Here is a 17,181-nt window from a genome sequence, read left to right on the forward strand (position 1 = left end):
CATCTGTGTCTTTTTGGGGAGACTTCCATTTAATTCCTGTCCCATAGCCAAACAGGAAGTGAGAGGAAATCCCTGTCAAAGGTATTCCCCCCAGGTCCCCATTTCCCCCCATTTTTCTGGGGACAACCAAAAATTTGGGATTTTCTTTTACTTTGAATTTCAATGATAATGGTATACAGGACAAATAGAAAGGATGAATCTCAATGACCAGGCCATTTTTTGAGATTCGGCACTGCGTCGCTTTAACTGACAATTGCACAACTTTGCACCCAAACAAAATTCACGTCCTTTTTTTCCCACAAATAGAGCTCTCTTGTGGTGGTATTTGATCACCTCTGCGGTTTTTATTTTTTGCGCTATAAACAAAAAAAGAGCGTCAATTTTGAAAAAAATCTATATTTTTTACCTTTTGCTATAATAAACATCCCCCAAAAATATATATATAAAAAAAAAAGTTTTTCCTTAGTTTAGGCTGATATGTATTCTTCTACATATTTATGGTCATTTTTTTTCGAAATAAGCGTATATTGATTGCTTTGCGCAAAAGTTATAGCGTCTACAAAATAGGGGATAGTTTTATGGCATTTTTATTATTATCACTGTCCTGTCACTAGGCAGAATAGGGAAATGCTCCGTGAGACGATCACGGGACACAGGCGGACATCGAGTCCGCGGGTCCCGCGGGCACGCTCACGGAGCTCGTGGCTTTGATGGGGCATTATTCTTCCCAGTCATAACAATGAGCCACTATTCCTCCCATTAAAACCAATAATTGTTTACACCCACTGACACCAGAGTATTTTCTACTGGCTACGTTCCGGCCTCCCTAAAACCTGAAGGACAGTAAACTGGCCCTTTGTTTAGAAAGTTTGGTGACCCCTGTTTTACATCATCTGAATGGCTGGGTGTGTGTGCTTCGCTTACCTGGACAAGAGATGGTACCTGGATACAGTATGGGAAGAAGGTAAACCGGCGGAGGCAGTGTGATGCCTTGGGCAATGCTCGGCTGGAAAACCTTGGATCCTCCCATTCATGTGGATGTTAGTTGAACACCTAAACATTGTTGCTGACCAAGTACACCTCATCATGTTAATAGTATTCTCTGATGGCAGTGGCCTCTTTCCGCAGGATAATGCTCCCTGCCACACTGCAAAAGTGGTTCAAGAATGGTTTGAGGAACACAACAAGTTTGAGGTGTTGACTTGGCATCCAAATTCTCTAGCTCTCAATCTAATCGAGCATCTGTGGGATGTGCTGGAACACAATCCATGCAAACCCCAACTTATAGGACTTAAAAAATCTGCTACTGACGGCTTGGTGCAAGATACCACAGCATACCTTCAGAGGTCTAGTAGGACACTTGCCTCCATGGGTCAGGGCTGTTTTGAACCGCTGAATCATCTCACCAGCCTTCTACACCACATTCCCCGATGGCCCATCTGTGGTGGACCTGCCCGAAAAATTCTGGGATCTCATTTTGGCCCAAATAAAAGAGGATCACAGGTAAAGAGATTAAAAAAGATCCCTGGGTGGTCCTCTTCCATGGAACTCAAAAGGGAATTAAAAAGTATAAGCAGTCACTCACACCTCACTTGCTTAACGCTGCGAAAAGGCTTATACCAAAAAAGTGGCAGGAAGCCGAAAGCCCACAGATATGGGAATTGATAGATGCAGTAGAGGAAACCCATAGGATGGAAGAGTTAAAGGAGAGCGTTGTTGAGATAAATAAAGACTCCAAGGAAAAATGGAAAAAGTGGCAAGAGTATAAAAAAACATGGAGCTACGTGGAAAAATTGAGAGTAGGTTGTTGAAACATTTTGAGAAAATAACGACCCAGGCCCAATCAACTAAGAACTACAAATATCGGAGACGTGCTTTGGAGGAGCTCCGCCAGGCCCGGCTACATCCATCGCCATCCTATGCGGGCGATCGCGTTCTAACCCTCCTGGTCTCTGTGCCCTGACTCTTGGGTCTCCCTTGAGCGAATCCATACCTGAATCAGCTCTCTAGGGCACCGGATCGCTCTGCTGGAAGAAGTACAGCCGGCGCCATCCATCGCTGACCCGCCGCCATCTTGGGGCCTGTGGAGCCTGGGGACTCTCCGAGCTCCGGTACCGCGACCGCGACGTTACGAGGGGCGGCGACTACCTCAAGACCCGTCCGCAGCAGTGCCCCAGGAGGAGGTATATTTGGAGGCGATTTCTGACACGGCGATCGGGGGACCTCCGGCCGTCCGCAAATCCAGGCCGCGGCTTGGGCCTATACGCGGCGGCCATCTTGCGACTCCGGTTCTCGGGAGAACGCTGCTCCTACCCTTGATCCCGGACCCCTGGCCAGGTACTGCTCCACAACTATATCGGGGACACCTAGCTCCCCACCCGGAGCCCGCAGTTGGATCCCTACCGGCCCCATAAAGGTGTCTATGGTGAGTTCTGGCGGCCATCTTGATGCACCCCAGAGGCCTCTTCTATCTCTCCCCCTGAACTGCACCTCTATTCCTCCCTGGGGACACACTGATATGCTGAATTAGTTCCCCAAAAAGGGGGGGGGACTGGAATGGCCACATAAGAGCAGAGCTCCGGTAAAACGGGGACACAGCATCCGCTCATAACCTGATCGGCGGCGATCATAACCCTACTCCCTGGCGTTAACATCCCACTGACCACCTGAGAAATGACGAACAAACGCAAGGGCTCCCAGAGGCCTCAGAAGCTGACCGAATTCTTCACGTGGGAGCAAAGACAAGACGGCGCCGGGTCTCCCGGACCATCTGCTGCCAGCACTCCACAGACTAATCAATCCAAGAGTACAACAACAAAAAGAAACTCCCCATCGGCTAGAAAACAGTCTCCTGTCCCTTCCTCCGCCTCGGGGAGCCCAGAGAAGACGCGGCCTAAGCTAGATAGCACAGTTCCTACTTCAGAGGTTAGTGCGGGTTTGGACTCTGGGGATGATACCAGGGAACTCCCTGATTCCATCGACCGTTTCCCTACTATGAATCAGCCTGTGCTGGACACCACACTGAAGGACATGTTGGTGTCCCTTAGAACCTCGCTGCATGGTGATATGATGTCCTGCATACGCAGGTTTGGGAAAGAATTGCATAATGTGTCTGCCAGGGTGGACCACGTGGAAACAAAAATGGGGGAGTACGCTGACACCATCAATAACTTGGTGGATGCCCATGACGCCAGAGATGAGGAGATGGAAGCGATGAGGGCCAAACTCGCAGACATCGAGGACCGCGCAAGGCGGAATAACCTTAAAATCCGGGGGATCCCCGAAACAGTTCAACAACCAAACTTGTTAGATCATGTTACTGACATAATAACCTCCATTCTGCCTGGTGTATCAGCATTGGATGTCACCATGGACAGGATCCATAGGTTGCCTAAACCTCCCCATCTACCCGACAATGTGCCCCGTGATGTTATTCTACGCCTCCACTTCTACCATATTAAGGAGCGCTTAATGAGAGCAGCCCGCAACAAAGATCTTGTCCCTGAACAACATAGGGATCTGCAGTTTTTTGCGGACTTGTCACAGTATACACTGCAGAAGAGGCGCAACTTGAACACTATCTCAAAGGCCCTGCGCAATCACAACATTGCCTACAAGTGGGGATTCCCCACTAAACTTATCATTACAAATAAGGGAAAGGACTTTATTGTTGACTCCCTCTCCAAGGGATTGGAGCTGCTCAAAACTTGGCTTATCATCCCCGAGGAGGACTCAAGGGGCTCAACCAAGGGAGACCCGTCACGAGTGGGCAACGATTGGCAACTTGTCAACCCAAAAAACGCCCGCTCACACCGCTAAAAAGCCCGCCGAACAGTGTTACCAAACTACTTAATTCAAAGCTGTACCCCTGCTTAAGGAGTAATAACCGAGCTAGACTTTTTCCCCTACTCTGAGTTAGCGTTTGTACACGCTACACCCAGGTCATTATGACCTACCCCATCCCCTTTGTTTGTTTCACCTCAACTTTTTCTTCTTTTTTCCTTCCTTACCTGGAACCGCTTCTTCGTAGCTGGAGCCACTACGATACTTCCAACAACTGGAGACCCACCACTCCTGCCGAGAACCTGCCATTTGTTAGATGATATTCCTCACCACGTACAAGCACCACAAAAAGTAAGTGATGTACCCATCTTTTACTATGCACCATTCATTGCTCAAGAATATCCATGCCTGTCACATTCTTGACGATCAACGCCAAGGGTTTGAATCACCCAGTGAAGAGGAAATCTATGTGGAATGAGGCTATCCAACATAAGGGAGATGTACTATGTACACAAGAGACCCACTTTCATAAACAGAAAATGCCCTCCTGTACTCACCCTAAGTTTCCGCATGTTTTTACAGCAAGTTCATCGGCTAAAAAGGGTGGTGTACTTACTGCAATCAGAGACACGGTGGCATTTTCTAAACACAGCGAACTGGCCGACCCCTTGGGCCGGTACCACATTTTTGTATGTGATATTGCCTCTACTACGTACACTATAGTTAATGTTTATGCGCCCAATAACCATCAGATACGATTTCTTCACCAAGTCCTTAGGAAGGCTAAGAAAGTTCAGAAGGGCTACCTCCTTCTCTGCGGAGATTTCAATCTCCCTCCCGACCCATTAATGGACTCAACGTCCTGTACAACCCGGCATCGCCATTCGCTACAACCACTCCTTCACGCTCAGGAACTTTACGATGCTTGGAGGTGTCTCAATGGATCAGAAAGGGACTTTTCTTTTTTTTCATCAAGTCACCGAATCTATACTAGACTAGATCTTTTCATCACGGACAAATGGTTGCTGCCCAAAATCACTGCATCCAAAATCAACGACATCACCTGGTCAGACCATGCCTCGGTGACGCTGTCGGTTGCTGACTCGCCGGGCGTGAATTCATGCTTCGTCTGGCGGTCCAACTCGAAGCTGATCCAGGATGGTTCCACCAAGGCTCAGTTGCAGGAAGAATTGACTAATTTTTTCTCTAGCAATGTTAATTCTGTTGCCAATCCTATGACTCTTTGGAATGCCCATAAGGCATATATGAGGGGGATTCTTATAAAAATGGGGGCTGGGGTTAGGAGAAGGAGGAGACAGCAAATACAAGACCTGGTCACCAAAATTCACACCTTAGAAGTCCAAAACAAACAAGACACATCTCAGTTAATATCTGCTCAATTATCACAACTCAGATATGATTTGCGACTAATACTACTCGATAATTTTGATTTAGCGACTAGGCGCCTTAAGATGTCATATTATGTCAGCGGCAACAAAGCTGGGAAGCTCCTGGCTAATCGCCTTCGGGGCATCAGATACAAAACTAAAATTCCCTACATTTTACATCCTATCACGAAGGACAAGCTATATCATCCACAAGCCATTGCAGATGCATTTAGTTGTTACTATAATTCTCTCTACAATTTGAAGGAGGATCAAACCACGATTCAGCCCACCGAGTCCATGATATCCACCTTTCTGGACAAGGTCAGCCTCCCCCGAGTCACGCCAGCTCAGCTGGATGAACTTAATACGCCCTTCTCGGTCCCGGAGATTATTAAAGTGATTGACTCCCTTCCTATCAACAAATCTCCGGGTCCCGATGGGTTCATAGGGGAGTACTTTAAATCTTTTAAATTTGATCTCGCTCCCTATCTATCGGATGTTTATAACACTGCTGCCTCCTCCTCTTCCTTCCCTACTGAGATGCTACGTGCTCTTATTGTGGCACTTCCAAAACCTGGGAAAGATCCAATTACGCCACAGAACTTCAGACCGATTTCTTTGCTAAACAACGATCTGAAGCTCTATGCCAGACTCATCGCAAATAGGTTAGTTGACATACTACCGACTTTGATCCATATGGATCAATCAGGGTTCACAAAGGGTAGGCAGACGGCAGACGCGACAAGGCGTTTAATTAATATCATCCACGCAGCAAATGTGACCAAAACGCCTTCTCTGCTCCTAGCTTTGGATGCAGAGAAGGCGTTTGATAGGATTCACTGGGATTACTTAGCGAAGGTCCTTGCCAAGTTTGGTTTTACGGGTGGGATTCATTCTGCGATAATGGCACTTTACACCAATCCCTCAGCTCAGGTATATATATCCGGCATGTTGTCCTCCCCCTTTAATATTACTAATGGGACACGTCAGGGGTGCCCCCTTTCCCCTCTTATTTTCAACTTGCTCATGGAACCCTTGGCCTCGTACATCCGCTCACATCCCAGGATCAGGGGGTTCAGGAGCAAGGACTCGATACACACTATAAGCCTTTTCGCGGATGACATCATCCTTATGCTCACAGACGTAGAATCCTCCCTAACCTCGGTCCAAGAGACGTTAAATCTATTCTCCTCAGTGTCCTACTATAAGGTCAATGACGCTAAGTCCTACGTGTTGGGAATGGGCGTCCCACCTGCGCTCAAACAATCCTTAACTGAAAGATTCCCGTATGTCTGGAGAGACGCAGGAATTTCTTATCTCGGCATAACTCTTACCCCCAAACCTTCTGATCTAGCCAAAGAAAACTATTACCCTCTCCTACAGTCAATTCCATCTAAATTAAACAATCTGGCGAACTTTGAACTCTCTTGGTCAGGCCGCCTTGCGGCCTTTAAGATGCAGATTCTTCCCCAACTCATCTACATATTCAGGACTCTACCCATCCCGGTCCCTGCCTCCTTTTTTTCCTCTTTACAATCCCTGATTAATAAGTTCCTATGGGGGGGAAAGCGGGCTCGATGCGCATTCAGCCGGTTAATAAAACATAGATCAGTAGGGGGGATAGGCCATACACACATTAAAGATTATCATTCAGCTTCTATCCTGGCCCAGCTGAAAGGGTGGTTCCCCTCCTCGGATCCTAGTCTTTGGTCGGTACTGGAAAGCCATCAGATTCCAGGGGAAAATCTCTATGATTACTTGCTTTCCAGTGTCTTCCTGCCCCACCCATCTCCCGCGATGAGTCCAACGATCCAAGGATCTATTGCAACTTGGAAGTCACTGGTATTACATCCATCCCCTGAACAACGATCCTCACCTTTAATGATTCCTCTATCAGCTTTATCACTGTTCATCCCTAATATCTCACTCGCTAAATGGGACCCTGGGGGTAGGCTAACAGTAGCAGACTTATACATAGGGCCCGCCCTCAAGACCTTTAGATCCCTTCAACTAGAGCTATCCCTACCTTCAACTGACTATTACACGTACCTGCAGGTTTGTCATTTCCTGAAAGGTTTCAAAGAGACTTCCATTTCGCTTCCGTGGCAGGTCCGCCAATACTATCTCTCTAAGTCACCAAAAGCAAGGGGTATCTCGCTATTTTACTCTATACTACAAAATAAATGTGTGTTTCAGAAGTCTCTCCCTATGAGAGCATGGGAAAGGGATCTCAATAAGGTATATTTAGAAGAACAGTGGACAACAGCACTCAGGGTCACATACTCATCCACCAGGAGCGCCAATCTGTGGGAGCTGTTTCAAAAGTTCCTGCTTCGTTGGTATCTCACTCCCTACCGCATATCGAGGTTTGCCCCTGAGGCTTCCCCCCTATGCTGGAGAATGTGCGGAAACACTGGCACACTGCACCATTTGCTGTGGGCGTGCCCCAAAATCACCCAGTACTGGAATCAAGTGTTTAAGCTGATCAATCAAGTGGTGGGCCTGCCTCTGAGCCAGGAACCAGGGATGGCATTGCTCTCCCTGGGAATGGACTCGGTACCCCACGACTCACGAATCCTGCTATCCCATATACTACTAGCGGCAAGGCTGGTTTTGGTCCGGCACTGGAAGGACCCCGCGCCTCCGGGCCTGACCGAAACTATACAAACAATCCACACCCACGGCACCTACGAACAAATGTTTGATTATGGCTTGGGTGGCAGATCTGGCATCCGAAAATGCTGGGAACCTTGGAACAGATGGTATCATTCCTAATGCCTGAATGTGTTTTCATTGGTGGTCTCCGACTAAAATGTTAGACTACGTTGTTAGACTATAATATTAGATATGCTTGTCCTACTATGGCTCCATATTCTTCTTCTTCTTCATCTCCCTCTCTCTTCCCCTACCTTTCCTCCCCAACCTTTTCCCACCTTTCTCTCTACTCTTTACCTCCTTTCTACTTCCATCTACCTATTGTTCAGTTCCACTTAAATTTATGTTTATGGGTTATGTTGGTCAACTGTTGATCACTATCATCAGACGTTCGTTAGAGATGAGTCCTGTTCCCATCCACGCAGTGACAATTGGATACCAGGGGTTTGAATATTTGTAATTCACTTTTTCATGTTAAGGCATTGTTCCCTATTGATAGTATCTTGCCCCATTAGTGTGCAATGGGGATATGTTTACTTCGTTGTGCTACTTGATACCTCTCGCTGTGATGTGGATGACTCAGATGTCTGTAATGTGTCACGATTCATGTTATGACCTCAATAAAAAACTATTGAAATTAAGAACTACAAATATCTATAGAAAGGGTAACCATAACGGCAAAACATAACAACAATAATAAATTCGGAATTAATCACATTAGAATGTCAATAGAGTCCTGGGAGCCACGATGTGTTGTGGGGGGGGGGGGGGGGGAGGTCAGGGGACGGAGTGAGTGGAGTGGAAGGCATTGTTGTTTTTTGAGTTCAATTATGTAAAACTTCAGTAAAGTGAAGGCATTATCTAATTACTTCTAAGAAATAATGGACCAGATTCAGAAAGAAATACGTTACACCGCCGCAGGTTTACACCGTAAGTGCCTGATTCACAAAGCTCTTACCTGTAAACTTGCGGCGGTGTAACGTAATTCTGCTTGGCGCAACCCCGCCTAATTCAAATGGGGCGGGCACCATTTAAATTAGGCACGTTCCCGCGCCGAACGTTCTGCGCGTGCTCCGTTAGGAAATTTCCCAACGTGCATTGCGCGAAATTACGACGCCCCGACGTTTTTTTTTAAATGCGACGTGCGTATTCCCGGACTACTTACGCAAAAAAAAAAAATCGAAATTCGACGCGAGAACGACGGCCATAGGTGTAACTTTGCGACGGGTAAAAATGACTAGCAAAGACGTACGGGATTGCGACGAATGCGCGGATCTTCGTGGATCGCCGTAACTAGTCATTTGCATATTCTACGCCGACCGCAATGGCCTCGCCACCTAGCGGCCGGCATAGAATTGCATCCTTAAAGGGTCACTAAAGGAAAACATTTTTTTTGCTGAAATGACTGTTTACAGGGTATAGAGACATAAAAGTTAACTGATTCCTTTTAAAAATGATTAAAAGTAGATAAAAATCAATCATATAATGTGCCTTTAGTTTCATTTTCACTTTTAAACTGGCTTCATGTTTTTGTGAAGTAAAGAGACCCACAGAACAAAAACAAACAAATCCAGGGCAGTGTTTTGTTTTTAAAATGAATCTGATTGGTTCTGGGAAGTTTGAGGCCGGGTACTCACGACCAAACATGTATGGTGAAAGCGGTCCGTCGGACCGTTTTCACCATACATGTCTGCCAGAGGGCTTCTGTACGATGGTTGTACACACCATCGTACAGAAGTCCGCGCGTAAACAATACGCGGGGCGTGTCCGCGGTGTCGCCGCGTCGATGACGCGGTGTCGCCGCGACAATGACGCGGCGACGTGGGCGGCCCGCCTTTAAAATGCTTCCACGCATGCGTCGAAGTCATTCGACGCATGCGAGGGACGGCGGGCGCCTGGACATGTACGGTAGGTCTGTACTGACGACCGTACATGTCCGAGCGGGCAGAATTCCAGCGGACTGTTTTAAAACAAGTCCAGGAATATTTGTCTGCTGGGAAAAGGCCCGGCGGGCAAATGTTTGCTGGAATTCGGCCCGCTCGCGCCCACACACGACCAAACATGTCTGCTGAAACTGGCCTGCGGGCCAGTTTCAGCAGACATGTTTGCTCGTGAGTATGGGGCCTCAGACACAGCTTAGACCACCGTGAGAAAGCTCCCAGTACTGTGGTTATAAGGAAACAGACGAGCAGGAAGTATGGAGATCACAGCAGAATTACAGCAACTTCAAAGCAAAAACAAACAATAAGGACATGAATCCAGTACTGCAGTAAGGTAAAGGAAGCTATTTAGATAAAACATTTTTTTTTCCTTTAGTGACCCTTTAAGCTCCGACAGTGTAAGTCAATTACACCTGTCGGATCTTATGGCTATCTATGCGTAACTGATTCTATGAATCAGTCGCATAGTTAGGACGGCCGGAACACAGAGATACGACGGCGTATCAGGAGATACGCCGTCGTATCTCTTCTGTGAATCTGGCCCAATGTACCTTGCGGAAAAAAAAAAAAAGGGAGAGAAATAAACATAATGCAAAATATACCACAGATGATGCAAAACTGTAAATGGAGACGAAGGCAAGCATTATACTATGAGCTGGTCTCTAGCGCTCGGTTAAAGCTGAAGTGGTAAGAAAAAAAAAAAAAAGTGCTGCATTCACAAAGCACTTGCCTCATGAGTTACGGCGGCGTAGCTTAAATGGGGCCGGTGTAAGCGTGCCTAATTCAAATTAGGATGAGGGGGCGTGTTTTATGTAAATTATTGGTGACCCGACGTGATTGACGTTTTTAACGAACGGCGCATGCCGTCCGTGTACATATCCCAGTGTGCATTGCTCCAAAGTACGCCGCAAGGACGTATTGGTTTCGACGTGAACGTAAATTACGTCCAGCCCCATTCACGGACAACTTACGCAAACAACGTAAACATTTTTAAATTTCGACGCGGGAACGACGGCCATACTTAACATTGGCTACACCACCTAGGGGGCAGCTTTATTTTTACGCGGCGTACAGTGGGTGACTGTGATATTGTGTTTTTAGCATGACAGCATCGCGCTGATTCTCGGCGACATGGTGCCGATATCTCGCACTCGCTGGAATAGACAAAGCACATTCCAACGTGCGCGTCATAGAAGCGACGGGAGATCCGACTTGGATTCCCGCCAATTCTAGCGTCGGCATTTGGTATGCATTCCTGAGAGGGAGAACTCCACGCCAAATTTTAAATAAAAAAACGGCATGGGTTCCCCCCCCCAGGAGCATACCAGGCCCTTGGTTCTGGTATGGGTTGTAGGGAGACCCCCCCTACACCGAAAAACCGACGTAGAGGGTCCCCCTACAATCCATACCAGACCCGTATCCAAAGCACGCTACCCGGCCGGCCAGGAAGGGAGTGGGGATGAGCGAGTGCCCCCCCCTCCTGAGCCGTACCAGGCTACATGCCCTCAACATGGGGGGGTCGGGTGCTCTGGGGCAGGGGGGCGCACTGCGAGGCCCCCCCACCCCAGAGCACCCTGTCCCCATGTTGATGAGGACAGGGCCCCTTCCCGACAACCCTGGCCGTTGGTAGTCAGGGTAAGCGGGCGGGAGGCTTATCAGAATCTGGGAGCCCCCTTTAATAAAGGGGGCCCCCAGATACCGGCCCCCCACCCTAAGTGAATGAGTATGGGGTACATCGCTCGCTCGTCCCCACTCCCTTCCTGGCCGGCCGGGTAGCGTGCTTTGGATATGGGTCTGGTATGGATTGTAGGGGGACCCCCTACGTTGGTTTTTCGGCGTAGGGGGGGGTCTCCCTACAACCCATACCAGACCCAAGGGCCTGGTATGCTCCTGGGGGGGAGGACCCATGCCGGGTTTTTATTTAAAATTTGGCGTGGAGTTCTCCCTCTCAGGAATGCATACCAAATGCCGACGCTAGAATTGGCGGGAATCCAAGTTGGATCTCCCGTCGCTTCTATGACGGCTTTGTCTCTATCGCGGCAAGCCAGCTTGGCGCTGGCTCCCGCGATGGGGCTCGCAGGTGGTCAATCTCGCCGAGAAAGGGAGCGAGATTGACACAATATCGCGGTCACCCACTGTATCTCTTACGGAAACGGCGTATCTTTACTGCGACGGGCAAGCGTATGTTCGTGAATCGGCGTATCTAGTAATTTACATATTCTACGCCGAAATCAACGGAAGCGCCACCTAGTGGCCAGCGGAAAAATTGCACCCTAAGATACGACGGCGCAGGCCGTCGTATCTTAGCTAGGTTTAAGTGTATCTCAGTTTGAGCATACACTTAAACTTACGACGGGCTTAGATTTCGAGTTACGTTGGCGTATCTACTGATACGCCAGCGTAACTGTTTGTGAATCCGGCCCAGTGTGTATATGCCGTACAAAGCACGCTTGTCATACTCACTGTGAATCCTAAGGGGTTAATCCTCTGCATTGTGTAAAAAGGCTGTTTGATCATGCATGCACAGATCCTCCCCTTCTTGCATTATCCCCAAAACATGTCTGCATAAGACTGAGTTACTGTAGTCAGGCTGCACATGCTCAGTTTGGTGTGCATTGCTAGAGAGTATTTTTGGGGGGAGAATGCATGTGATCAGCATGGGGTCCTGCATCCTGATAGGCCAGCCAGTGCAGTATAAAAACTCCTTCTGTGTACTGTAGGAGTGGAGACCAGATATAGTGAATGCAGGGTCCTGGAATTGGTAAAATTGTGGGACTGGTTTTGAAAAAAATACTGATTACATTTATAATTTGTGAAAATGTGGCTATGGTTTGTCATGTTTATAACAAAAACTATGTATATAAAACAATTATGTTTCATGCTTTTTGTCACAGGATCTTCAGGAGTTCCATCCTTTAATCCACAAACATTGTACCAGTATGAATACACATTGGATATGCAAATTGCAAATGTTGCTAGATCGTCAATACCACAAACGCGGCTGGAGGTTAACGCCAATATGGAGACATACATTCTATGGAGGAACCAGACCCAACCAGAGGAACAACTAGTATATTTACAGGTATACATTTTTAATCAATCTTTAAGCACACACAAGTTATTTACTAAAACAAGTTGGTGATGAATTAACACCCAAATTAAATATCATGTGTATTCTTATCCTAATAATTTAGTTTATTTATGCCTAAAAGCAACCTTTTGGTTTATTGCCCTCCACTCCAGTGCTCTGTGCACTCAATGGGCCAGATCCACAGAGCAAGTACGCCGGCGTATCTACTGATACGCCGGCGTACTTTCAAATTTCCTGCGTCGTATCTTTAGTTTGAATCCTCAAACCAAGATACGACGGCTTTTGGGTAAGATCCGACAGGTGTACGTCTTCGTATGCCTTTGGATCTTAGATGCAATACTTCAGCACCCGCTGGGTGGAGTTCGCGTCGTTTTTTTCCGCGTCGGGTATGCAAATTAGCAATTTACGACGATCCATGAACGTACGCGCGGCCGTCGCATTTTCTAACGTCGTCTGTAGTCGGCTTTTTCCGTCGAATAGTTAAAGCTGGTATTTTGCGGCATATAGATAGACTTGCCATGTTAAGTATGGCCGTCGTTCCCGCGTCGAAATTTGAATTTTTTTTTTGCGTAAGTCGTCCGTGAATAGGAATGGACGTAACTCGCGTCCAAGTTCAATCAATTACGTTGTTGCGACGTCATTTCGCGCAAAGCACTGCGGGAAATTTCTGGACGATGCATGCGCAGTTCATTCGGCGCGGGGACGCGCTTCATTTAAATGAAACCCGCCCCCTGATCACCGATTTGAATTCCGCCGCTAGAAATACACTACGCCGCCGTAACTTACGGAGCAAAATCGTTGAGGATTTGAAATTCTGCCAGGTAAGGTACGGCGGCGTAGCGTATCTCTGATACGCTGCGCGGATCCAATTCTCTCTGGATCTGGCCCAATATGTTTTATCCCCCAGACCTTTGGGGGGGTAGGTGCTTTGGGGCAGGGGGGCGCCCTGTGGCCCCCCACCCCAAAGCACCCTGTCCCCATGTTGATGAGGACAGGGCCTCCTCCCGACAACCCTGGCCGTTGGTTGTCGAGGTCTGCGGGAAGGGAGCTTATCGGAATCTGGGAGCTCCCTTTAATAAGGGGGCACCCAGATGCCGGCCCCCCACTCTAGGTGAATGAGTATGGGGTACATCGTACCCCTAGCCATTCACCTGACGGAATAAAAAATGTAAAAAAAAAACACATGACACAGGGTAAAGTAATTTATTAGTCAGCTCCAGGGCCCCCCCTCTCTTTTTTAGCTCTTTTAAGAGGGGGGGCTGCTTCTTCGATGTCTTCTGGGGGGGGATGTGCAGGTCATCGCCGCCGTCTGGTTCTGTTCCGCAGGGGGGGGGGGGCGCTTTCTTCTTTAGCTCTTTTAAGCGGCCCCCCCTTCCGGGCATCCTCCGACGTGTTCGGCGGGGGGGACAGGGCTTCTGTCGCCGTCTGCTTCTGCTTCTTCTTCGATGTTGACACGTCGCTTCCTCCCGCTGGAATGGCGTGTGCGCAGCTCGCACCGATTTATATAGGCCTCTTTTGACGTCACAGTCCCAGCATGCTCCGGTGGTACCGGAGCATGATGGGACTGACGTCATAAGAGGCCTATATAAATCGGTGCGAGCCGCGCACACGCCATTCCAGCGGGAGAAAGCAACGTGTCAACATCGAAGAAGCAGAAGCAGAAGCAGACGGCGTCAGAAGCCCTGTCACCCTCGCCGAAACACGTCGGAGGACGCCCGGAAAGGGGGGGCCGCTGTAAAAGAGCTAAAGAAGAAAGCGCCCCCCCCCGGCGGAACAGAACCAGACGGTGGCGATGACCTGCACACCCCCCCCCAGAAGACATCGAAGAAGCAGCCCCCCCTCTTAAAAGAGCTAAAGAAGAGAGGGGGGCGCCGGAGCTGACTAATAAATTACTTTACCCTGTGTCATGTGTTTTTTTTTTTTACATTTTTTATTCCGCATACTCATTCACCTAGGGGGGGGGGGCGGCATCTGGGGGCCCCCTTATTAAAGGGTGCTCCCAGATTCCGATAAGCTCCCTTCCCGCAGACCCCAACAACCAACGGCCACGGTTGTCGTGAAGAGGCCCTGTCCTCATCAACATGGGGACAGGGTGCTTTGGGGTGGGGGGGCCACCTGCCCCAAAGCACCTACCCCCCATGTTGAGGGCATGCGGCCTGGCATGGTTAAGAAGGGGGGGGGGCGCTCGCTTGTCCCCACCCCTTTCCTGAGCGGCCGGGCTGGTGCTAGGATACAGGTCTGGTATGGATTTTAGGGGGGAACCCCACGCCGGTTTTTTCGGCGCAGGGAGTGTCTCCTTAAAATCCATAGCAGACCCAAGGGCCTGGTATGCGCCTGTAGGGGGAACCCATGCCGGTTTTTTAGTTGAAATTTGGCGTGGAGTTCCCCCTCAAGATTCATACTAGAAACAGTGCTTGGTATTGGCAGGGATCCAAGTCGGATCCCCATTTAATATCGTGCCGCGGCTAAACGCAACCGCAGCTAAAAGTACTGTACAAATGCAGCTGATCGCTGTGCCTGGAGTCTTGAATTCCAACAAAACATAAACATGCTTTTAGCTGCGGCAAAACAGCCGTTCGTCTGAAAGGGGCCTTACCCTTCCACCTCTTCAATCACTTATTTATTTTCTTTACCAAGTTCAGCAAATAAACCTTAGAAAAAGAAGTGTAAAGTGTGGACATTGAACTTTTTCAACTCTCATCCATTACCCTGGACAACCAGGAAATTGAGGTAACATGCCGCCCGAATATATCCAGCAGCTCCTTCGGGGGTAGTGCTACATACACATCGCTGGATCAAGATTGGCCTTAGGTATGTATTATAGGGGTGTGAGGGGGGAGCGTCATAGATTGCATGAAGGTAAAGAACCTTAAACCTTTAGAATCACTTGTTTTGATCTAGGGGAACAATAAAAAGATTTTATTTAATGATCCCCTGCTCCTCCCCTCAACTAGACCAGTCCGCGCTCGCTCCAGCAGTCTAGGGTCCTGACAGAAACAAGGTAGGGTCCATAGCTCTGCAATGGATGTGATGATGCAGAGGTACAGTCCACCTCCGAAGCGTGGGGGAGCATCATCTGCTGAGGGAGCGGGGGATCAGGTAGGGGATCAGGTAAGTAAAATTGTTTCTCCTCTGCCCTAGACAAAGGGAGCTATCAACCTTTGAAGTGCAGGCTTACCCCTACTGCAAGGGATCATTTTACATTTTTTCAGAGTTGGGCTATATTCTCTATAACCAAAATGGCAAGTTAACCCACTTCATGATCATTGTGGATTGCTATTTTGCTTTAGATCTGCTGTAAGACCATTAAGATAATAGAGGGCACTCCCATTTGGCTTAGGAAAGGCCCAGGTCTAAAATGAAATACTGTATATGCACAGTGTTATCATTACAGAACAATCCTTACAGTCACAGCTGCCATATTTTAGCTAGCAAAAGTAATTTCTTTTCTCGCCTCTGCTAGGCAGATGATTACAGAAAACAGTAATGTGTCTGGATTGATGCATTGATTGACAAGCATTGCACTGACCTTTTTCTGTCCGCTCATGCCGCGTACACACGGTCGTCTTTTGTCTTGTAAAAAAACGTCGTTTTTTTCTCATGAAAAAAAACGAAGTTTTTTAAACTTCATTTTAAAAAACGACGTTGCCTACACACCATCGTTTTTTTCAAAATGCTCTAGCAAAGCGCGGTTACCTTCAGCACGTACGGCGGCACTCTGTTCCATTCAAGCTTGCGTCATAACTTGCTTCTGAGCATGCGCGGGTTTAAAAACGTTGTTTTAGCCTACACACGATCATTTTTTATGACACAAAAAACAACGTTTTGAAAAACGACATAAAAAATTGAAGCATGTTTGAATTTTTTTTTGTCGTTTTTCAGAAGACATAAAGCAACGTTTTCCCCACACACGGTCATTTTAACCTCTTTGCCACCGCGCCATAGACAAAAGACGTCTACAGCGTGGTCGAGTTGTTCTGGGAGGACGTCCCTGGGACTCGCGCGCCCCCTGGGAGGACGTCCCTCCCCTCGCGCGCCCCCTGGGCTGATAGCGGCCGTTTACCACGTGATCGCTCCGTCAAATGACGCATCGATCACTTGTAAACGAACCAGCGTCATGTGATGACGCCGGTTCCTCCCTCTCCTCTCTGTACCGATCAGTACAGTGTGAGAGGAGAGGGGGGAGAGCGGAAGCAGCAGTAGCTGCTGTGGGCTGGATCTGTGACAAATGCAGTCACAGATCCAGCCATCCATCCATCCCTGTGCAATACTCTGCAATAACACCAATACTCTGCAATACCCCCAATACTCTGCAATACCCCCC

The 17,181-nt window shown here is 48.2% G+C and overlaps 1 protein-coding gene across 1 annotated transcript in view; it reads left to right on the forward strand.

Annotated features, from left to right (window-relative positions):
* Nucleotides 1-4,187: 4,187 nt before the first annotated feature.
* LOC120910433 (microsomal triglyceride transfer protein-like) overlaps nt 4,188-17,181 on the forward strand; it is a 176,641-nt gene continuing 163,647 nt past the window's right edge. Inside the window, exons 1-2 of the mRNA XM_040322192.1 lie at nt 4,188-5,892; nt 12,661-12,848. Of these exons, the coding sequence (XP_040178126.1) occupies nt 4,188-5,892; nt 12,661-12,848 (1,893 nt within the window). The remainder of the gene's footprint in view (nt 5,893-12,660; nt 12,849-17,181) is intronic.

The sequence above is a fragment of the Rana temporaria genome, chromosome 8 (genome assembly GCF_905171775.1).
Source record: "Rana temporaria chromosome 8, aRanTem1.1, whole genome shotgun sequence".
NCBI classification, from domain to species: domain Eukaryota; kingdom Metazoa; phylum Chordata; class Amphibia; order Anura; family Ranidae; genus Rana; species Rana temporaria.